This window comes from Tachypleus tridentatus, chromosome 13, assembly GCF_004210375.1.
Source record: "Tachypleus tridentatus isolate NWPU-2018 chromosome 13, ASM421037v1, whole genome shotgun sequence".
Lineage (NCBI taxonomy): Eukaryota > Metazoa > Arthropoda > Merostomata > Xiphosura > Limulidae > Tachypleus > Tachypleus tridentatus.
This window is the reverse complement of record NC_134837.1, coordinates 195,957,204-195,981,793: the sequence shown is the minus strand read 5'-3', so window position 1 is coordinate 195,981,793 and position 24,590 is coordinate 195,957,204. Positions and strand designations below refer to the sequence as shown.

At 33.7% G+C, this 24,590-nt stretch overlaps 1 protein-coding gene across 3 annotated transcripts; it reads left to right on the top strand.

Moving 5' to 3' along the window:
* The first annotated feature begins 12,053 nt into the window (after positions 1-12,053).
* On the top strand, positions 12,054-23,922 carry Nse1 (SMC5-SMC6 complex component Non-SMC element 1). 3 transcript variants are annotated; one of them, XM_076477692.1, is made up of 6 exons: positions 12,054-12,078; positions 12,485-12,646; positions 12,899-13,089; positions 16,658-16,801; positions 21,301-21,417; positions 23,618-23,922. In XM_076477692.1, exons 1-6 carry the CDS (start codon positions 12,069-12,071, stop codon positions 23,738-23,740), a joined length of 747 nt encoding a protein of 248 aa, XP_076333807.1. In that variant the 5' UTR covers positions 12,054-12,068; the 3' UTR covers positions 23,741-23,922. The 3 variants fall into 3 exon arrangements, with proteins under 3 accessions (XP_076333807.1, XP_076333810.1, XP_076333808.1); XM_076477693.1 differs by lacking the exon at positions 12,054-12,078 and adding an exon at positions 12,262-12,403; XM_076477695.1 differs by lacking the exon at positions 16,658-16,801.
* Positions 23,923-24,590: the final 668 nt, after the last annotated feature.

The following is a 24,590-nucleotide window of genomic DNA, read 5'->3' as shown; positions in this document are numbered from 1 at the left end:
GAAGTGAATGAGTGATTGAGTTAGTTAATCAATGAAGTATTCGGTAATTTGTTTTTCCAAGCCCGTTCCATTAGCTGTGGTTTCTCTAGATAGTAGATAGGGACAGTGGGAATCTCGTTATCCTTTCTTGATGACGAGAAACCCACTTGAAATAAAAATGTATCTCAGAATGGCTGGTACGCGTATTAACACTTTTATTGATACATTGTTAGTCCTTTCATGCGCGTTACTAATTAGATGATAAGACATTTCGTTACCTTAAGAGAGTTCAACAGTAACTCTTGAGGCCAATAACGCTAAAATTCTGATTTTGATACCCGTAGTTAGCGCAACACAAGTAACCTATTGTGTAGTTTTGCGCTTAATGACAAACAAAACAGTTTAGTACCGATACGTGAGAGTCTGTTTGTTTGTGATTTGGTTAGTAAGCCACTTATTGTATTAGTCAACGTTTTCGATATCAGTTGATTAGCGAAAGTAGCCTGTATAAAAGGTTATTGAATAAATGAATTAAATCGCCATCATTACGTGGACTGTACCTCGCATTATTTTTTAACAGATAATCTGTAATTAATATTCGCAACATTATAAATCAGTTAATGGCTTAGCAATGACTACAGAACAAGATGGAAGAGGGTGAAGAAGGCAGGATAGATATATAGTTTTAGATTTTGCCATTACGCTTACTAAGTTTGTAAACATTTCAAGATTGTTTTGTGAATTAACAGCAAGGTAAGAAAAGAAGGTTCTCCAATGTAATATAATTTATTTATTTCATTCTCACTTGGTTTGAATTTCGTGGATACACGAGGGCTGTTTAAAAAATACGCAGACTGACGTCATAAAACAAAATGTACTTTATTTAGAAGTTACAGGTCTGGGACCCCTTCAAAGTACTCTCCTCCCCAACGCACACACTTATCCCAACGGTGTTTTCACTTGTTGAAACAGTCCTGGTACGCTTCTTTTGTAATGTCCTCCAGCTCCTTCGTCGCATTTGCCTTAATCTCGGGAATCGTCTCAAATCTTCTTCCTTTCAAGGGTCTTTTGAGTTTGGGGAACAAGAAAAAATCGCGAAGAGCAAGGTCAGGTGAGTAGGGGGGTGGGGAAAAACAGTGATCGAGTGTTTGGCCAAAAACTCACGAGTTCTGAGGGCTGAATTTCGCAGCAACGCGGTGCATCTTCAATTTTTCGGTCAAAATCTCGTAACAAGATCCAACTGATATCCCACACTCTTTAGCAAGCTCCCTGACAGTCAGACGTCGATTTGCCCGCACCAGGGTGTTGATTTTGTCGATGTGTGGGTCGTCAGTTGACGTGGAAGGACGTCCAGGACGCTCATCATCTTCAATGGACTGTCGACCATCCTTAAAACGTTCATGCCACTTGAAACATGCCGTACGATTCATAGCAACATCACCGTAAGCCGTGTTAAGCATAGCAAAAGTTTCAGTCGCAGATTTTCCAAGTTTAACACAAAATTTCACAGCAAGTTGTTGCTCCTTCAGGTCATTCATTCTGAAATCCGCCAAACGAAAAAATCGCACTTCACTTAAAACCGCGTAGCTAATACACAAATGAAGATATATGCAATCGGGAAATGGCGTCGTAATCAGCTGATTTGTGCAAATCTAGCAACACCAAGCGGATTCCCCTGGAACCAACTGGAGCCGCGCAATTCAAACAGTCCGCGTATTTTTTGAACAGACCTCGTATACACCTATCTGCGCTAGCCGTCCCTAATTTTGCAGTATAAGACTAGAGGGAAGGCAGCTAGTCATTACTATCCACTACCAACTCTTGGGCTACTCTTTTACCAACGGCTAATAGGATTGACCGTCACTTTATGATGTCGTCACAGCTGAAAGGACGAGCATGTTTGGAGTTATAGTGATTTCAACCCGCGACCCTCAGATTACGAGTCAAGTGCCTTAACCACCTGGCCATGCCGGGTCTGATTTCAATCTTACACATTTCACTAATTCAATATAAATAAAAGTGAAATGATGATAAGCATTACACACAAAGTCTGTTGTCAATCAATGGGATAAGTAGGTTCATAAAATTACTGAATTACATTAGATTTCCTTCACTAAGCGAAGTGACGTCGTTTTCAACTTACAAATGTATTTACTCTAGTGTTTATGATATTGTTTATCGCTGATCGTGTCTGTATTATTTCAAAGCTCAACAAACATTTGGAAAATACCTTGTTCTTCGTGAAATGAGTGAGAAAAATAGTAGTTTGTGCACATGGAGGATATTCACAACAACTGTATCTTCACAACAACTTAAGTAGAACATAAACCAATAGTAAGTTATCAGGATATGTATGTTTTATTCCTAATATCTCGTCTACAAAAATGTTCAGTTTGGATATTCTCCTGAAACTGTATCTCAGGATAGCTGGTATGGGTATTAACACTTTTACCAATAAAGCAAAGAACAACGTTTCAATCTTCCAAGGTTAACTTCAGATTTATAAAAAAAGGTTGCAAACTCAATATGTTTAACATGTATATATATTTCGATATATTTACCATTAAAGAATCAGACTGTTTGATTGGTAAAATCGCGATAGAGTTCCTTTTATCAGCTTCTTAGATGACAATATTTTCGTTGTTCCTAATAAGTTCTAGGCCTCTTCATTCTGCTGATGTCAAATTTTGTTTCATAGGCTTTATTTTGTTTAATAGGTGTTATTGTTTGTAATTAAGTACAAAGCTACACAATTGGCCATCTGTGCTCTGCCCACCACGATTATCGAAACCCGGTTTCTAGTGGTGTAAGTCCACATACATATCGCTGTGCCACTAAGGGGTACAAAATTTTAACATAGATACAGTTAAAAGTTTATAGTATAAGAATGCTCTTTAACAAAGGTAAAAACGTTAACTCGAAATTACAGAATATCCATTGTTACAAACTAAACTAAACTTTATTTATTTATGGTACAGTGTAACACCTACAATCCTCTCTAAATTCCTTACAAAATATACCCTTTCAATACGGAAAGCCCCTGCATGAGCAGGTGTTAAGGTACTCGACTCGTAATATGAAGGTCGGGGGTTCAAATCCCCGTCACACCAAACATGCTCGCCCTTTCAGCTGTGGGGGCGTTATTATGTGACGGTCAGTCCCACTATTCTTTGGTAAAAGAGTAGCCCAAGAGTTAGCAGTGAGTGGTGATGACTAGCTGCCTTCCCTCTAGTCTTACACTGCAAAATTAGGGAAGGCCAGCGTAGAAGGCCCTAGTGTAGCTTTGCGCGATATTCAAAAACAAATGGCCCCCCGCTGGTACAGCGGTATGTCTCCGGATTTACAACGCTACAATCAGGGGTTTGATTCCCCTCGGTGGGCTGAGCAGATAGCCCTTTGTGGCTTTGCTATAAGAAAAACACACACAAACACACTCAAAAACAAACAAACAAACAAAACGAAAATCCAGTCAATACATGTATATGTTGTGTTTCACATATAGATACAAAAATAACCCTTATACTGACGTAAGCAAATACTTAAAATAAACCCTTTTCACAATGAAAATTGACTTTGATTTCTTATGTTTCCATAAAGTTAAAAAAAAAAAATTAATATGACGTGTTGCCAGAACACATAATATGATTTGGAAATTGCGTACAACAAAAGCGTGTGTGTGTTTTCTTAGAGCAAAGCCACGTGGGGCTATCTATTGAGTCCACAAAAGTGAATCGAACTCATGATTTTAGCGTTGTAAATCCGTAGATTTACCTCTGTACCAGGAGGGGGGACATAACAAAAGCAAACCCCTAAACATTGAATGTTGGTATTAATCATCTTATGGAAAAAAACAAACAGACCAAAATACCATAATTATGACATATGTTAATTAATTATCTTTGTAAGGAATACTTCAAATAAAAAACGTATAAATAGAATTTAATCAAAAACAAGTTTCGAAACAACTCGTAAAATAAGAATGACTATATGACTGATTATATTACGTGGGATTCTTATTAAACGCAAATCAAACACTAAAAACATTACACAATACAATTAAAACACTTAAAGTATGCACATATATACAAACATGATGTAAAATATCGTTATAATGTATATACATACATACATAACTAACACAAAATATGAACATCACAAAAATGAAATATTTTGATAAAAATAAACTAGGAATAAGAAAAGAAGGAAATGCATAGTTACCTGTATTCACAACAAAAACCATTTAAAAAGGATAATTAGGTAAATGCTATTATACACAACTATACACATTAATTCATAATAGACATCCAGGAGAAGCCTATATGTGAGCTCTCACTTTAACTTATTTCAATCCCGTCAGGAGATCCCTTTCATTTTCTACGGTGGCAGAAGTTTGCTAAATAATCTTATTGAAACTTCTCAGGACTTTCCAAATGTGGACCACATCTGCTTTAGTTACTGGATCTCTTCATCTGGTCATGATAGGGATGTTGACATGTTTGTATCTACTCTCCTTCATGGTTTTATAAGGTCCAAACTTTTCCTCACTTTGATACTTGCTCCTAGCAATATTCTCTTACACATGAAAATTTGGTCTTATGATGCTTTATTGCTGATCACCTCGATCACTTCTAAGTTGGATTACAGGATTCCTTTAGTGGTGACCAATGTTAAGGGACCTTTGCTCACTACTAAAACCCTTGCTGCAGGTGGAACGATATTTTTTTTTCCAGATTAGGAAGACTGTTTTTTTGCACTCAATGAACTTTCAGGATGATCGTAGCTTTGGGGATGTCTTTTTTTCAGTTTTTATGTGTAGTGGTCTTGTTGGAATCGTGTAAGCATTTGGAACGTCAGTTATTTTACTGTAGTACACCATCCAATAGGGCCATTTACTGGTTGGATTTATTACTCCATTAGTGGCTCTGAAACTTTCTGTTTGTTACAGAAGTTACCTGTGGAGTGATGACCAAAAGGTGAGCTTTTTGGAAGCTGTTATCACATAGAGTTGCATACATTAATTATATCACATCTGCAGCCTGGATGGATCATATTTAGTAGCAACCACTGGGGCTGCTCGTCTCTGTAGACTTGAGATTTTGTTCATCTATGAATTTGGCAGTATTCTTAACACCTGATGCACCACCGAGCAATGTACCTTCATCCAGTGGTTCTACCAAAATAAAAGTTAGGCTAGCTTCAGATGTCTTGAGGATGGTCATAAGGTTGAGATCTTCAGCATTGCTGAATAAGAAGTTATGTGCATAATAGTCTCCACACTGCTTTTCCATTTTAGAATGATGTATATCAACTTGAAGGTGAAAAAAGATAGCCATAATTGACAATAATTTTATCTTAAAAGCAAACGTCAGAATTAAAAACAAAAGGTCAAATTAATTCCAATGACCAAAAGTTCAACTAGGTGTGGATGTTATAAAATGCCCTAACTATCCAGCTACAAACATACTCTGCTTTAAAATTACAGTGAACTCTCAATTATTCAAAAAGCAAATTATTTTTAATGTCGACAGATGTTCAAAGGGGAAGTTTAATCAATAATCTGTATATTTGCATGCCAAACCAGAACAGTTGTTTCTTATAACGAACATGCATTTCATATGGGTGTATGATTTGATAATCTGTAAATGACTCTATGAGAGTCAAGTAAGGGTCAATCAGAACAATAAAAGGGGTAACCATTACTGACCATAAAACACCTGCAGTAATTAGTGGGTACAATTTTTCTAAGAGGGATAAAGATGTATACATAAACTATGATATACATCACCAGAGTGGTTATGTTGCAAAAATATTCAGACACAGTATTTAAAAACAAAGATGCTTAGAAATATCGGAATCATTAAAACATCATATTTCTTTATACAGGAAATAAACTCAAAATGGAAGTCTTGATAGCATCAGTAGACATTTCAGCATGAAAAGAAATGTTTTCATCGGCTGGTCAACTATACCTGACATTCATCAAAACCAAGAGGAAAGCAGTTAAATATTCCAGAAGAATCAGGAATTCATGGGCTCACCAAATTTCATTGGGTCTCAATTTAATTCATATATATAGCTGCACTGCTTTCACGTACCATTCCTCTAATAACGGTTAATACAGCCCACTCTACAACCCTATACTATTCTTTTCAATACTATTTAGTTGTTAAAAAGAGATTCAGATTTCATTAGGAAAGAAATGGAGGCCAAGTCTGCTGAAATTGGTTCCTGCATATATGAACCGACTCACATTAGTAGACACTAATTTCTGAATCCTGACCTTGAGAATCATATCACTTTTTATGCAGGACGTCTTATAAACAAATGTTTAATACTGTCGAGGTGCAATTTCAATATGCAGATGTTACTTACACCCAAAATGACATGCTTACAGATACAGCATTTTCATACATCTTTGGCTGTACTTGTATGGAAATAACGTTAAGAAAGTGTTTAGTAAGACTTGCACTTTTAAAGCAACTCATTTTGAATAGTTGAAACTATTCTGTCAAGACCATATAAAACACTATGTGGACCAACTCTACCCTGATATAATATCCAAACTACTTGCTGGAAATGTTTTTATCGTATTAATAATTTTACGAATGCATAAATATTTAAGTTCACTCCAATCGAAATATCTCGTAATACTATTATAGAAAAGCACAAGGTAAAACTGTTTTATCTCAGACGTTATGTAAGTTTCCTTGTTACTCTTATTCGTTATGAAATTCATAATGTCTCGAATATTTTAATGTCAAAAAAATTGTTTTACTAGTATTAAGGAAAGAAACAGTCTCTGTATCTTCAAATAATAATAGTTCACTAACCACAATTAACTACCCGCATAACAAAGTTTTAATATTCAGATCAGAAACTTTATTTTCATTCACATGATGCTTTGTAATTGTGTTCTTTGTGTAATTTATGCATTTGTGTTTTGCAACACTTGTAAATGACTTTATTTAATGTTCCTACTGATGTGTAAGACCACACACACACATACACACATTTTTATATAGATAAACCACTATTAAAATTTCTACACATACTAGTAGTTTATAAAACCATCTCTAAATCATGTACAAGTTATTTCGGTAGCTATCTCAGGTTGTCCTATGCACACTATTCTTAAATAACTATGGTTTGTAACATGTTGTCAAACTCATTATATATATTTTGCCTCCCTCCCCATTAGTACAGCGGTAAGCCTACGGATTTATAACGCTAAAGTCATGGGTTCGATTCCCCTCAGTGAGTTCAGTAGATAGCCGGATGTGGCTTTGCTATAAGAAAAACACACACACATATATTTTTAAAGCATCACAAAATAAATAACCGCCGGCAGAAATCAACTGAATGAAGACTTTTCAGCTAAACTTCTCATCCTATAGAATTTATGTTTGTGCTGTTACTGAAGTATATCTATTAAAACAACATGGAAACGTTATATACACTATTGAGCGTGCTTAACATAACCTAGTGAGGATCATGTAGTAATGTCTGTAAACTTTCTGCGACTAAACTAGACAGTGTTAGAGACCATCTTTAAACATCAGTTAATGTTTCACCTCGAAAAATCAACCAGTGGCTCGGAAAGCAAGGATTATAACACCCCTTCAGTCAACAATATTTCAAATACATGACCATTCACATATCACATATCATGGTAGAAATGTTTCTTACTGTGAAAGTCTTTGTTTGATCACTTAGAAAGCAAATTGTTCAATTCCTTTCATTCTGTTAATGTCATTAGCAACACTCAATGGAATTCTGTTCAATAGTTCAGAAATTAAGGGTCGCAACCTTTTAGCTGAGTTTTCAAACTTCTAGGAACTATCTTTAATTGTTGTACAAACTTTTCAGTTACTAGCTATGGTAACTCTTCACTCCAGTTGTAATAACTATGATAACTGAGTGATAACCATAAAATGCAGTCTATACATTTTGTTGCATGATACCTTTCAAGAGCTCAGAAAGCAAGTAATGTTACTTCCCTCCAACCATTGATTTAACCATCAGTAACTGCCTTAACTCTATTTAATCGGAGTTAATCCCAATATTATCTGTTGGAATATTATTGTTGGTATTTTGGCCAACAGTCACAGTTTTTATTCATATTTAAATTGTTGCCTTATCATCTGGTTTATAATGAACAGCCAAGTAAGTACTCTTAGGTCTTTCCTCCTCAACCTCTGTGTCTGGAAGTGATAAAACAGAGCTTTCATCTATCACTGGTTCATTGGTTTCTTTCTCTGGTTTCTGGTCCAGCCAATTCATGAATCATTTGTTGATGATGCATGTGCATCATTCACTTTTGTGCATCTCTCTGTTCTGTTTGTTGATTTTGTTCACTAACTACTATGCACAATATCGTGTTAATTCGTGGTTATGTGATCAAGTAAAACATTCTTCAAACATATGAGTAGTAAGTACATATACACACACCTTGCTTGTGAATTAATAAAGATAGTTTTCTTATATTTTACAATTTGTGCGGTTACTTATTTCAGTCTCTTGAGCTCTGTTACACAGAGTTTCAGTAGTTTGTAATAAATATATTTTAAAAACCCTATTATTGAGCGGACCTGTTTTAAAATTACCTAAATATTACCTGTTTGCCAATTTTTTTTCTTCATTAAGAAAGGGACACCTTTCGAAAGCTCTTTGGTTGATGTTGTGTTTGTGTCGTTTATCAGTTTTACTCAAATATACCAAAATGAACTAAATTATTTATATGAAACCTTGTATTTCTTTAGACAAAAACCGTATAGAAATGTATACTAGTATACTTCAGTTGCAAGCAGCTCAGGTTTACTTCTGCGGGATTATAATGCTAAAATAGGGAGGTTTCGATACCTACGGTGGATATAGCATTGACATGTACGTACGTAGAAAGGAGGGAGGTTCGAGAGGATTTGAACAAACCCTCTATTTTTGTGGTTAAGAAATTGTATTTATATAGTTATAACTTATAACATAATTTCTTACGGTATTTAACGTTTTCGGTGTTTATGTGAGCAGCCTTGAGTCGTATTTCATGCAAAATTGCTTTCAGATTTAATCTCATAACATCTATTTTTACAAAGTTTTCTGGCGGGAGACAGTGGGCATTGATATGTTTACAAAACATACATAAGTCAGTATGGTTTAGTAAAGGATTAAGATATCATATTCGGAATAAATATAATAAATTCTAGAACTTTAAACTTACTGGAAATAATAAGGACTTAGATAACTATAGGAAATCAAGAGAGCTGGTTAAAAAAGGAAGTCAAAAGGGCAAAAACTGTATATGAAAGAGGGTTGGCTAAGAGAGTTAAATCAAACAATAAGGAAGTCTTTAAGTTTATGATGGGTGAGCAAAATGTTAGGATGGGGATTGGGTCTCTTAAAAATAATAGTGGGGAGCTTATTTCAGAATATTATGAGATGGCAGACTTATAAAATTATATTTGCTCTTCAGTTTTTACAAGGAAGATACAAGTATTAAACCTGAAGGGAAAAGTTGGGAATCTCAACACTGATAAACCACCTGGACCATAAAACTTTTATCCGACAGTTTTAAATAAATTTAAATATTTTATTTGTAAACACTTGCTAATGTTTTTTTATAGGTCATTGCGTACTGGGAGAGTATTAGAACATTAGAAGTTTGCTGATGTTAATTTATTGTTTAAAGGAGGTAATAAACATTGTCCAGGCAATTGCAGGCCAGTTCGGCTCATATCAGTGGTTGGAAAGGTTTCGAAGAGTGTAATTAAAGATGTCTTGCAGGGCCACTTAAAGCAGTTTGATATAGTGTTTAATATTATAAAGTGTATTGACAACATAGATATATTCAACGTTTTGTGTTTAGCAGCAAAAAAATAGAACAAGAGGCAATCAATTCAAATTTTGGCAGAATAGGAGTCGTCTACAGATAGGTATTACTTTTCAAAAAGGGTGTTTGAATTTTGGAATGAACTGCCTTCAAGGGTGATGGAAGAAGAAAAGTAATTGAGTTCCAGAAAATATTGGATGAATACATGAGTTGTGAGGGGTTGTTATACAGTAACGACAGAAAGTATTCGCACCCCTGCGTCGTGAGTATTTTTTTTTCTCATAACTTAAAAAAGTATCACGATTAGGATAATTAAAGTACAGTATATTATAAATATTATACTAACACACATCTACATAAATGTTTACGTAAATTGAACGACAAATAAACTGTTTGTTGTTGTTGTTGTGGATTAAGCACAAAGCTACAATAGACTATCAGTGGTCTGCCCACCACGAGTATCGAAACCCGGTTTTTAGCGTTTTAAGTCCGCAGACATACCGCTGAGCTACTGGGGGACAATAAACTGTTTATAAACAAATAACCAAACATAGGAGGGGCGTCTACTTTAATGGTCAGTTGTGTAGCCTTTCAGGTGAATTACTTGGCGCAATCTCTCCTCATAGTCCTCCATGATTGTTTGACAGTACTAGACTGATATTTTCTTCCATTCTTCTTTACAGAATGCTTCCAAATCTTGCAAGTTTTTCGGATGACGCTGATAAACCCTGGTCTTCAACTCATGCCAAACATTTTCAATTTGGTTGAGATCGGGTGACTGCGATGGCCACTCCAGAACACTTATATGATTTCTCTGCAACCAGGATTGCACATATTTCGATATGTGCTTAGGGTTATTGTCGTGCTGGAAGATCCAACGACGCCCAAGCCGCAAGTTCCGAGCATCATTCTTGATATAAGTGCCTAATATATCAACGTACTCTTCTTTCTCATGATTCTGTTGACGCAGTGAAGGCTGCCTGCACCAGAAGAGCTGAAGGAACCCCATAGCATGATCGATCCACCTCTGTGTTTAACTATAGGGACGGTGTTATTTGGAAGATTTCGTTCCCCCTTTTACCGGAAAATATTGCGAACATCATTGTGGCCGAAAAGCTCGATTTTAGTCTTGTCTGACCAAAGAATACTCTTTTAATAGGTAAAGGGTTTATCTACATGCTTTCTTGCATACCTCAATTGTGCTTCTAAATGAACAGGCTTTAAATATTGAGTTCTACGAGGACGGCATGCTTTGAGCCCAGAAGAGCGTAACATGTTCGTAACTGTAGAGGTGCTTACTTCAACCCCAGTTTCCCTTACCAGTTTTTGTATGTCATTACGTGTTAAACGAGGGTTCCTACTAACTTCTCTGAGAACCTTCCTCTTGGTTCTCTCTGGAATTTTGGTGGGGCGTCCGGAACGAGGGAGGTTAGCAGTTAATCCTGTAAGCTTAAACTTGGAAATTATGCTTTGAGCAGTAGATTTCGGCGCATTAAGTTGTGTAGCAATAACGGAAAGAGACACACGAGACTTGTATTTTACAATAATTCGGTTTTTTAAATCACTAGACAATTGTTTCTTGTTCGCCATGATGACCAAGCAGATAATGACGGAGACGGCGCTAAATTGCCGGAACTAAATTTTTGCTGGTTAAATTCCAATAATTATGAACCCAGTGTCTAGTTCTGGAATGGTATAATGTAGCTTATTCGCCAAACTAAACAAAATTTTTACGGGAATATCAGTTTTTTCACACTTTTTGAAATGTACGAACACTTTTTCCTTCTCCTATTTTTGGTTATTTGTTTATAAACAGTTTATTTGTCGTTTAATTTACATAAAATTTATGTAGATGTGTGTTAGTGTAATATTTATAATATATTATTCGTCTATTAGCCTAATCGTGATACTTTTTAAGTTATGAGTAAAAACCTACTCGGGACGAAGGGGTAAGAACACTTTCTGTCGTAACTGTAACTGGGAGCTGGAAGAGACATTCTTGATGGACTAATAAGATCCTTTTGTCTATTTAAATTTTTATGAAATTAGAACCCCTCTTTCAAACATTCTGTGTATGGTCCTTACAAATATCCTGATTGTGTACATTTGCGCTCAACAACAATCAAGTAGCAGCAAATGACCGGTGATGGAAAGTTACTAATAAAATAGTAATGCTTTGGTTTACAAATGGAACAAGTTGTTGATATAACTGTACAGCAATTAGAAACACGTGACGGCGGTTCAGAAAAAGGGATAAATCAATAAAATGCTTCCACGTAAATATTAATTACTTTACTGTGTGAAGGTGTGATGTGGTAATAAGACTTCGGCCATCTTGTTCTTAAAAGTTATTAACATTTGCTAATTTAGATGTGTGGTGAAACGTAACGTAAGATCAAAGACCTCAAACGATTTCACCTGAAACTAAATCTGTCTATATTAGTCTTTAAAGCAATGTTTGGGCTGTTATTTGGCGATATTAGATTGTGTAATGACATATTTTCTGATAAACATCAAGTTTTAATTTGTTAGAGGGCATTAAAGTGTAAATCACTGTAATGGCGGGAAATATGTCTGGTTGATGCGAGTCAGTTGATTTAGGTATGAATTTTTTATATCGTGTCATTACTTATTAGTAATTATACGCAAGCAAGAATAAAGGATTGTCGTTATTATTTATAGTGAAATTGAATTCGAGTCGGAATTGTCTGAATGTATACAAAATGGCTGATCTCGGTGATCATGATCGATTGTTTTTACAGTCATTGATGTGTCGAAAAATTTGCAGTGCCTCAGAAACAGAAGAACTGTATCAAACTTGTTGCAGAAATTTTGATATTGAAGGTGATTAGTTTTTGATTTCTCTGTACGTGTTATTTTGTATTGTATTCATTTATAAGGTGAGTTATGAAATAAGGAGATACTGATCACTTTTAGGCATAATCTAGAAACTGTTAAGTCTGTCTTAACTATTATTATTTGTAAAATAAAACTATTAAAGACCAGAATAGAAAGAAAATGTAATTAGTCTGTGGCTTATGAAGTAGCTATTGTTTGAATAAATATATCCCAATTTTGGATTTTTTATTTTTACAGTGAACAGTGAACTAAGTCAGAATATTAACAGCATTAATAAACATATTAAGCCATTGCATATGGAGATCAGGAAGGGATTGGCAGAAGATACTGGAATGCAGTACTATGCTCTAGTCAACACTACAGAAAGCTCTATTTCACGACTGTCAAGTGACTATTCTTCTGCAGATCTGGAACTCTTCAAAAAAATTGTAATTGAACTTTTATGAGGTATCAATTTTTAATTAAAAGATCACCTACAGGTCTGAAGGGATCTAACAGTGGAAAGAGTGATAAAGTAGAGAAAAATAAATGTCTGGAGGTTATCAGGGACTTTAGTATCATGCTAGTAAATGGAACTTAACCAAGAAGGTATTGGAAATCCAATTAACTTTGAGCAGAGTTTACACTAATAACAAATCATCAAAATGGAATATTGTTTGGCATGAACAAGCTTTACAATAATAGATATTTTGTGGATGCTCAGAGGACCACCTGTCAGTACTGTGTGGTACCTTCAAACATCCAGCTTTGTAACTTTGAGACTGATTAAGGAATTAGTTGCTACACCAAGAACATGTCAAATGATCCTGAACTCTAATGGAAAAAGGTTAATAATGAACAAGTACAATAGAATGATGCCATGTGTGATGGAGCTGAATGATTGACACACACACACACACACACACACTTCAGCAGTACTACCTTGTGCTAGGTATGTCTGATGGTGCTGTAGTATCCTGAGTTTACACATATTTTGAATGTTGTATGACAAGATTGTACCTTAACATATACAAGAGAATCAACTTTTTTCTGCTGTCTGGGTGACTATTTGTCCACCACCAATCATTTCCTTTGAGCTGTCACATATATAGTTTCTATACTATCTGGTGGATGCTCTATTCACCATACACTGAAGGGAATGATCTTTGTTTGGATGTAGTAGCTCTCCCTTTATTTTATACCAGTTGATTTTAGGATCATAGTTATGGGTTGTCATTACTCTGTTGCATTTAGAGCATTTAACATAGTTTCTCCATTGTCTGTAGTGGGCAGACATTGCAATATCATCTTCCCGGCAGTGGGTATGTGAACTACAACGTTGAACATTTTAGTACGTTTATTTCATCATGCGAGTCAAGACCAACCTTCAAATTATATCCGGAAGTGCTATGTGGTTGCAGAAAATAGATGATTGGCCCCTGTAACTTCTCTAAAAAATCACCCAGTTTGTTAGGTTCTGTTTATACGATACTGTGGGTGTTTAAGACTGTCCTTAGTTGCTGGGATTGCCGTACTTCTCATGTTAAAAGTTTTTGTTATTAGTATGATATTGAAGTCCTTGCTGGTCTCTAAGGTTTTAAATATAAATAAAAATTTGTTTAATAAATTATGACCTCCAACTTAATGAATAATTTATAAACTTTAAGATGGCACATTTAATTTATATATTGATAATAAAATATATTCCATATTTATTGAATTGTACAAAGATAGACATCACTTTACAAAGAAAGTATGCAAACAAACACTTGAATTGTTTAAATGTTATTGTTTGTATTTGAAATTTTTGTTTTTCTTAAGCTTTTAGAAGTAGAAAAATTTGTATTTGCTTATAAATGAACTGATATCGATGAAAAGACAAAATTTCAATAGTATCTCAAATTAAAACAAAACAAAACAGGAACATGATACTTGTGTAAGATGTTTATTACAAACTTGGTTAAGACAACATTTAAAACTACAAGTACAATTATTAAAAATTGTTGAAGGTATCAGACCTTACTAAAACATCTACATATTTCCATGGGTTTCTGATGCAATACCTCTTTCTTTTCATGAGATTAGCTTTTCCATTTTGTGCTGCTCTTTATATGCAAGCATTTTTATAATGCATGCCACAAGCTTTCTGCAACCCCTATTGAAATCAAAGAATCCAAAGTGTGTCTCATGCAAATCATTGTGCATCATCTCTCCATCAGTAGGAGAACACTACTATCCTGTGGCACATGACTGTCTAGGTGCCACAACCATACTATCACTTCTTGTTTGTCTGTGCTTTTGTGGCTTTTTAAGAAGTTTTCTTCACTGTTCTTGATATCTGAGTATCAGGCAGCCCTATCCCATAACTTCTGTGTTTCTTGTTACTGTAAGCTCTTCCTTTCTCCTGTCCTAATCCTTTTCATCTGTTCTTTCAGTATATGTTAGCTGCCTGGATGTCTGGTACTTTTGGATTCCCTCATTTTAACTTCATTTGAGCCTATTACCTCATGTTTGTTGTTTCACCTATGCTTCCTTCTCCTCTTGGCTTGTAGGTTGTGTCAGTTGTATATATTTGAACACTATACACATCTTTTCCGTTATCCAGATGGTGCTTTCTTTCCTCAGGCCTCGGTATCTTGTGAGGGTAACTCCTCCTTTTCACACATTTTCTTTCCTTCTATTTTTGACCTCTACCTTATTCCTGAACAAATAAGACTTCTATGCCCTTTGTTGTTATATTGCCTGCACAAATTCTTCTAATGGTTCCTGTTTCTGTATGTTTCTTCCTTGGCAACCCTTTCTTTCTCTAGAGATTTTTCTCCCTTTATCAGTTGATTCATCATTTACTCCATTTGACTTATTCCTTTTTGACCTTTTCCTGACATATGTTGTTTTGTGTTACCCCCATTACATCTACCACCTCATATTTTTCCTTACTTCTTACCTCAGCTGGCTTTTGGAGGAGATTCTTCAGTTGGGCATGTGGACTAGCCATCAGACATTCATCTTCCATTATCTCCATGGTGTGGTTTCTGCATCTTCGTGGTATTGTCTACCACCTGTGGCTATATACTTCACACTTTGATGCATCTTTGACACTAGGTTAGTCTTTATTAATGCTTTCCTTTCTTTCAGGAGCACTCCAAATTTTGTCTCTTGAATCCCACTCTATAGTGAGTGGTGGCTACCCAAGTATTCTCTCTCATACACACATTTGCTCTGTTTGTGATGATTTGCATTCTCTTCTCATAACTCCACACACTCACCTTTGAGATAGAGCATTTCACAAGAGCATTGTAGGGTTAATAAACTTGTGATATATGTTGCATAAATAGGCCCATCCTGGACTGTACTGTCCATGAATGGCGAAGGAGAAACAGAAGGGGAACAGTGTCCATCCCTGCCATGTCCTGATTGAAAAATTGTTGTAGTCTGTTTTTGTGATCACCCGTTGTAATGTCTTGGGTGTAGCAGTCCCTGTGGACTTTCTAATGCTCTTCCACTTTCTTCCAGTGGAGTATGGGATTTCTTATAACCAGTTTCAAGCTGCTGGGGTGATTGACCATAGAGACATCCTGCAAGATGAGTTCTATATAGATGGCTGTAACTATTCAGTTCATAGTAGAGCTGTGTTATTCTGCTGGTACAGAAGGCATTCCATCCTCTGGATTGAATGACCTATTGGAAATACACTTTGAGTGTCAGAAAATTGTAACTTTTCCTTCCTCATGGTGATGGGTCTGTAGATATTTTAGTAAGACTGTTCCTTCAATAATTTTAAATTGTTGTTCACTTTTAAATATGGTTTTCGGTTTTAGCAAATAATCTCAAATTAAGTTTTGTTTTTAGTTAAAAATAAATATGCCTAATATTAAAAGTGGATGAAAATGTACTGATTGGAAACATTTTAGTTTGAGATTAGAAATTTTTAGGACAAAATTACATCATTTTTAGACTTCTTTTTATATTTAAATGTATTTTAATTAGAGTAAGTTATTAATTATTTTTTTACATTAGCTAGAAAAAGTTGTCTTTGCAGACAGTGGAGTAATATCATCCATGGTTATATTGAATCTAACTCATGAATTAGAAAAGCGAATGTCTAAGAAAGAGGCAGAACATCTGCTGGACCGATTGGTACAAGACAAGTGGCTCATTCAGGTGAGTTTTTGTTGTAATTCACATTGAGTCACTTCTAAAGGTTATCTAGGAACATAAGTTTTTATTGTGAACAACCCGATGGTTGCATTTGGAGCATTTATTGTGATAGTTCCATTAACTGTATGTGCTAGGCATTGTAGCATTGTATTCTCAGCTCAGACAGAACAATTGAAAGTAAGACCTGATTAAACATGTAGAGAAATATGCACTAAAAGTAAGATCATGCTAAGCATGTAACTAAAAAGTAATATTTGATTAGATATGTAGTACAGCTATGCAGTTATCTTGGTTAATTGGTGTAATGGATTAACTGTAAGACTAGATTACATTGATTAATGTTATGTAAGTTATCAGCTAATTGCAATTTGTATTTCTGAGTATCATAACTATCTAAGTAATCAAAATATTCCTTTAATGGTTTCTAGTTATCATTTTTCATCAATTTAAGATTGTTTAGTTTAATGCCATAACTCAAAAAATTGGTATTTGGCTAATTCAAAATAAGTGTTTGGCTCACTTCACACGGAAATGTTATGTACATAATAATGACTGGTTTTATAGCCATGATAACCCTATACTCCTGTACCTGTAACATGTGAAGTGTAGGTGCTTTTATGAATCCTTTCTACATCTGAAGTACCTATGTATTTGATTAACTTGGTATAGTTGTATTTGCACAAAACCATAACCTCTATCCCCAAAATAAGTTTACACAACTGACATTAACCTGTATTCAATAGTAATCTCCACAGTCAATTTTGTTTTATCATTTTTCTGATTCTCAATTGATGACAAAATATTTACTTTTTCAACAAAAATTCAGTAATTTTTAGCACAAAGTCTTATGAGGTGAAACACTACTACTTGTTTTTATAGGGTTTTTACAGTGTTTGTATATACTACATTTCAATATGGAACAACTAATTTATTGTGCCTGAAGGTGTTTTATATAATTAATACAAATGATAGCTTCAAAATGTCTTTAAAGAACTAGCCACAAAGAAGTTGAAGAGAGGACAATTATTCTTACAAGAATTGTATTGTGTAACAGTCATTGATTAGAAAAAAATTATTAATCACCCAGCTGAATTATGTAGGCTCAACAAAGTAATCTGCATTAACCATGTTACTTTTTACTGGATTAGTGTATCAAATTTTAAAGGTTAAATAAAAATAATTTCAATAATTTTTACACAAAAATATTTTAAATCTTTTATATTTTGTTATTAACATTTATTTTGGTAATAATGTAATTTACAGTATTAAAAAAAGACAAAATATACATTTCTGTGAAACTCCAAGGAATCTTGCCCAAATATGCCAATTATCTCTTTATTTTGTAATTTTCATACTCTTCTGAAAGCATAATTTATATTTGCTAAGAAACTCCTTGAGAATATATTATCCATGTCTCATTTTTCATGTAATTTTTTTCTTCTGTTTGACAGGTTTTATTAAGCACAGCTTATGTTCCCAGTTGTTTTGGTCTCATAGCATGCTATCTGAAGAACTGCTAATAAATTTTAGCTTTAGAAAGAGCTACACACAAAGTTTAAACTAGTTAATATGGAGTGTAAACTGTTTACATCAGCACAGAGTAAATAAACTGGTATAAGAATTATATATAGTTTTGTGGGAAAGTGACAGAGAAGAACAATGGAACATTGTGAGAAGTTTAGGAGTCTGTGGGAAAAAAAGTGTTAGGTAAAGTTTTGTAGTTTGTTTTTTAAAACAATTTTCTTAGAGTTGAAAATGTTTTTATGGTAAATTATATTTGTTTGAAAGTTATTCTGGTTTATGTATGACAAGGCATCAAATAAGCCTTATTAACCCTTTCACTGCAGCTGAGAAACATGTCCCAGCCACAGAGAAAAGGGTTAAAGAATGCAGTAGTGACAGCAGAATATTTGGATGTTATGAATCCTAATTTATTGAATATCCTGTTTAATTTTTGGTTCTTCTTTCAGACTTTTCAGTCAACTCTTATTCCTTCATTTACTGGCAAATTGACTTACAACTTGGTAGAGTTATAGGTCAGTATGCCCAGACACCTTTTTAATTTTTTAGGTTTAGACTTTTTTAAGGATTTTATGAGGTGAAAGGTAAAATAACCAAGTTATATATATTTTGGGTTCCTGTGTGGTCATATTTACAGCAATCAATATGAAAATTATAGAGTGTCGAGATAGCACACAAAGCATAATTTTAGGGTTTTTTGACAATTACTTTACCATATTTTGGCTGGTTTGCATAGGATTTGGTACAAAGATACTTTTCTACAGGTCCAAAATGGAGATACAGTAGTTTTTGGTGGATATAACATCTCCCAGTAATACTTCCTTCTTAGATACATGTTTTCTGTGCATGGAATTATTTTATGCTGGTCTGACTTCCCACGAATGACTTCCTGAAAGATCCAACATACAACTGTGATTATTGGGCAGAAGGTCACATAATGACCTCTTATGTAGCAACTTTTTTTCATTTCAGCAAAAACATATGAAAGGTGCATTTGTTGAATGTCATTTATATGACTTTATATGTATAATAATCTAAACTGGTGATGATTCAACAGCATTTTGTTGGTATGTGCAACAGGGAAGTGATGAGATGCAACAGAATGCAGTGAAAAAGATGGCTGGGAAATTTACATACTTTGTGTGATATTGTTCAACATATGAGTATCTCTACCTCACTAATTCAGTGTGATCAGAAAAAAAATAGATTCAACAGCAATTAGTTCTTGATCATGCCAGATGACTGAGTGTTTTGATGACTAATTAGTCATGAAAATGAGGTCTTGATGTAAGGTGGGATAATCCTTATCAGCAAGTCAGCTGTTAGAATAAGAGATTTCTTGTGATATCATATGACACATGAAGTAGGTAAGTTGTAAATGTGATACATGTTGAAGAATAAATCACATTTTTTGTGCAGAGGTAGATTCTATTCCATGGTCCTTCAAGAAAAGCAAAGATATAAACATGTGACCTTACTTTCGCTGAAAACAAGCAAACAGAATGTTTATCGGTATCATATCTGCCAGATTTATGAATGTTCAAGTTAAACTTGTTAAATGTACAAGAGAAACAAAGATAGATGATTTTTTCTTTTAAGAAATAAATTTGGTGTGATTTGTCATGTTTTACATGTGTGAAATAAAAGTGTGATGCATGTTTGCTTCGTAGAATTGAGGTGTAAGGAATTATGATATAAATATGATCAATGAATATATTATTTTATATAATACACAAAGAAAACAGTTTTATCCTTCTTCAACTGCCATCCATCTTAACTATTAGTCCACCAATTTGCCACATCATCTAATTGCCTTGGCAGTAGCAACTGGCATGGCTTAAATTCATTTATCTGTTTGTTGATCCTTTGAAGAATGACTTTGTGTCAGATACAATTTTATTTATCATGGCAGATAAGTCAGTCATATATAAAAGGGACTACTGTATAAGCAATTTTGAAATTTTTGTGTTTTGCTCAGTTTCTCAGTGAGGGTAGAATTTGTGGTTTTCATGATCTATTCATGTGTATATCAACCAACTTCTATGGGATTTGCTACAAAGATACTTTCTTGCAGGTCCCAAGTAGTGATATAGAGAGTTTTTATTCATATTTTTCTCTGTCCTCAATGATTTCTCAAGCATCAGAATTGGTACTGTAGGATTGTGCAGTAGATAAATATTGCATTGACCCATAAGTGTTGGCTTTTTTAATTTTTAAGTTATCATTTTCAAACAATCAATATAAATAAAATAACTAAATGAAAATAAAGTAGATTTATTTGATGCTAGTTGATTTTGACTGAGAATATAAGTTAGTAGAAATAGTTCCTTAGCCTCATCTAATGTCATTTTGAAAGGTCACTTCATGGCCACTGATAAATATTATTTTATGTAGTGGTTTCTTTTTACAGTTTATAGCCTGAAGCATCTTAGCTTGACCACTGCATTCTGTAAAATAAAATATAAAAAGAAATGTGAAGTTGACAAGATATATGAAAAGTAACTTTTTTAATCAACAACAATAACAAAAGGGAGTTCTTAAGATGAAATATATTTAATGTTTTGTCAAAAGTGTCTTGTACCAGAAGTTTTGAAAGTTCAAAACATAAAGAAATTATAGAAAAACTCAATCAAATTATATGATTTGTTATATAAACCAAAAGTAGATATAATTTAAGTTTTTGTTATATATATAAAGACATGGATGTTGTTCTCTGCTTTATTTTGGTAAGTGTCCAAATTGTCCTAAGGTACATTTTTACTTCATGTGAGTTTTTTGTCATCATGAAGGGTTACCTTTGTTTGTGATAAAAGGATGTACCTGAAAATGACTGCCAGAAGAGGAAGTTTTGATTACTGCCTTAGTTTTCATTGATAGTACTGTTTGAAAACAGTTGCATATTTTATACAGAAAGAATGTAGCGAGTAAATCAGTTATAGTCATTAATTAAAGGGAATTGTGTTTATTTTCTGTCATCCTAGGAGGAAGGTGAGATATCTTTGAGCCCTAGAACTCTGATTGAAATGGATAAGTATTTGAAGGAAATGTTTGGAGAAAACCTCCAAACCTGCCTCATGTGTAAACAAATTGTGTTGAAGGTAAGTCCATGGGTTTGAGGCCATAACTGTGCTAATGGTAAAACTATGTAAAGTATAGAGTAAAAGTTGCTAAAGGTAAGGCTAGGCTAAATTTGTATGTAAAATGTGCTCAAGAAAAGTCTTGAATGAAATTAAAAGCTTTGGTTTAAGAAATGGAACATTCGAGTCAGAACCAAATATAGTTTTTGTGTTTCTTTATTGTGAAGATCTGTAGACTGAAGAAATTTACTTCTGATCAGAAGTGATCCATATAGATCAGGACTGAAAAGTAACCAATAAATAAATAGATTTGGTTTTGTATAGCAAACTGACAAGAAACACACAATGCTTTAAATTAATAAACAAGAAAACTAAAATCTCTAATTATCACAATTATTGTATCATTAATTCAGTATCCCTGTTTTTAACATTTCTCAGTCACTGTTCAGTAATATCTTGTAAGGATCAACATGGTTAGGAGATTGCAGTTAGTCCCAAGATAGCAATGCAAAATAAGCTTCATAACTGAAACATTTATTACCAGATATTGAAAATTAATTTAAAACTAGGGCAATAGTTTTTGTATTTTTTTTAAAGATTTGACATTTTTGTATTTTTAACATTTGGAATTGCAAACTTTCAGGGTAATTTTTCAGTGAAAATCTATCAGAAAGAGGTTGCAGAAGTACCATTTTCTGTATTCTTTCTTCCAGTATCTTTTTATTTCTGTGTATTTGAGAGAAAAAATTGGAATTCAATTTATGAAAAAAATTTTAAAAATATATATATATATATATATATATATATATATATATTGCAAGTCATCATAAAAATGGAGCATTACAAGCCCTTACTAAAGACAACGTGTTTGTTGCTAAGATTACACATCAACATGTGACTGAAAAATATTAAGTGTTCACATTATTGCAGTAGTCAATATCAGACAGCAAGATGGGAGAGATTATATAAAAAAGACACTAGAAATTGTATTTGAATGAACACTAGTCCACCTTAGAATAATATTAACATCTCATCATAGATAGAACATTGTCCTGTGGTGTTATAAAACTATTATAGACATTACATTTGTTAATATGGCAAGTTGTACTGGGATGTTATAACTATTATAGACATTACATTTGTTAATATGGCAAGCTGTACTGGGATGTTATAACTATTATAGACATTACATTTGTTAATATGGCAAGCTGTACTGGGATGTAGATTTATTAATAACAGCAAAAATTTGGAAACGTTGGGGAATTTATTTTTACAAGTTTTCTATATACTTTGCGATATTCCTAGAAATAGATATTGTGTTATATAGATAATAGAAATAACAAGGATGACTTGCATTCCTGTGAATAATTCATAATGATAGAAAAACATTATAGTATTCTACTTTTGGATGTAACTAAATCAAAGTGGAAACCACTAATAACTTTATAGACAGTAGATTTGTTGATAAAGGCTTACTATATTAGGATATTCTAACTTTTATATAGACAGTAAATATAATATCAAGTTAATATAATGCATGTTTTGTATTATTATAAACAACCTTTATTGAGAATGCATGGTATATAAGTAGTTAGTATGTTTTATTTGATAAACTTGGAACTTGAATGAAAACTTAGTTCCAGTGTTTTATAGATGAAGGAATTCTTTATTGGTGTTAAAAATGTAAATTGATTCAATAATAAGGTTTTTAATATTCTTATAACCATTTTCTTGAAATAAAAAGATCTCCCCTATTATTTTGGAATGTTGTGTTAAAATATACTTGTTTTTACACTGAATTGTATTTCTGTCACAACTTGTATGTTTCTTTACAATTTGATCACTTTGAAGACAAGTCTATACCTGTTAGTTACATCAAACATACTCGCCCTTTCAGCCGTGGGGGCATTATAATGTGACTGTCAATTCCACTATTCGTTGGTAAGGGAGTAGCCCAAGAGTTGGCGGTGGGTGGTAATGACTGTCTTTCCTCTAGTCTTACACTGCTAAATTAGGGACAGCTAGCACAGACAGCCATCGTGTAGCTTTTCACGAAATTAAAAAACGAATATAACTAGAACTTTCATAACTTCTTCAAAGTTAAGGTAAATTACCTGTATTTTATGTAAATTTGTGTTTGTGTTCATACGTCTTTTAAACTCTTTTCATTATGATAATTTTTATAGTTTCACTCAAATAACCGATGTTATAAATTATACAGGGAAGGTCCTGTGAAGACTGTCACATTAAGCTGCACGGACATTGTGCCAGTCGCTGCTTTCAAGGACGAGGACGAGCACAGTGCCCCCGGTGTGGTTGTGACTGGCCAGATCACAGTCCTTAGCGAAATATTGGTGTTCAAGAAATTTTTGGCAAGATTGTTACCTCTGTTTAAACACACATTAGACAAATCTTTATGTTACTCAGATATTTTAATAAAAAAACGAATATCATGATAAGACGTCATTTTCTTATGTATTATACATAATATCAATAAAAATATCTAAACGAGTGTTTTTATGGAAATATCTCGTCATATTAGTGTCTCAACCCATTATATTATTTAGCATATTTTTAATTAAAGAATTGGAAGGTTTTAAGACAAATGAAAACATAAATTTATATAATCAATATGTTCCCAACTTAGTACTTTGGAAGCCGGATCTTTCCTATACTTTATATTTAAATGAATCCATCTTCTAAACCTATAAGTATGGTTTTGAAATTTTTTGCATTACATTAAATAATATCTATGTATTTATTTAAAGCTTGTGGGCTGTGTAAAAAAGCTGATTTTGTTACGGCTCGTAATCTGAGAGTCGAGGGTTCGAATCCCCGTTAACCAAACATGCTCGCTCTTTCAGCCGTGGGGGCGTTATAATGTTCGGTCAATCACATTATTCGTTGATAAAAGAGTAGCCGAAGAGTTGGTGGTGGGTGGTGATGACTAGCTACTTTCCCTCCAGCCTTACAGTGAAAAATCTGATATTGTTTTGTTTTAAAAACTAAGGCCTAATTATTGATTACCCAAGTTAAGAAACAAAAATTCATTTTTTGTTATCACTGGATAATTACTAATTGTGCGAATTCTGTGTCTTTGCTTAACTTAGAAAATAGTGATAAAATGCATAAAATCTTTTCAAAAAATATTTTCTTAAAATCAAACTCTTTTCATATTCTCAATCAGAAAATTT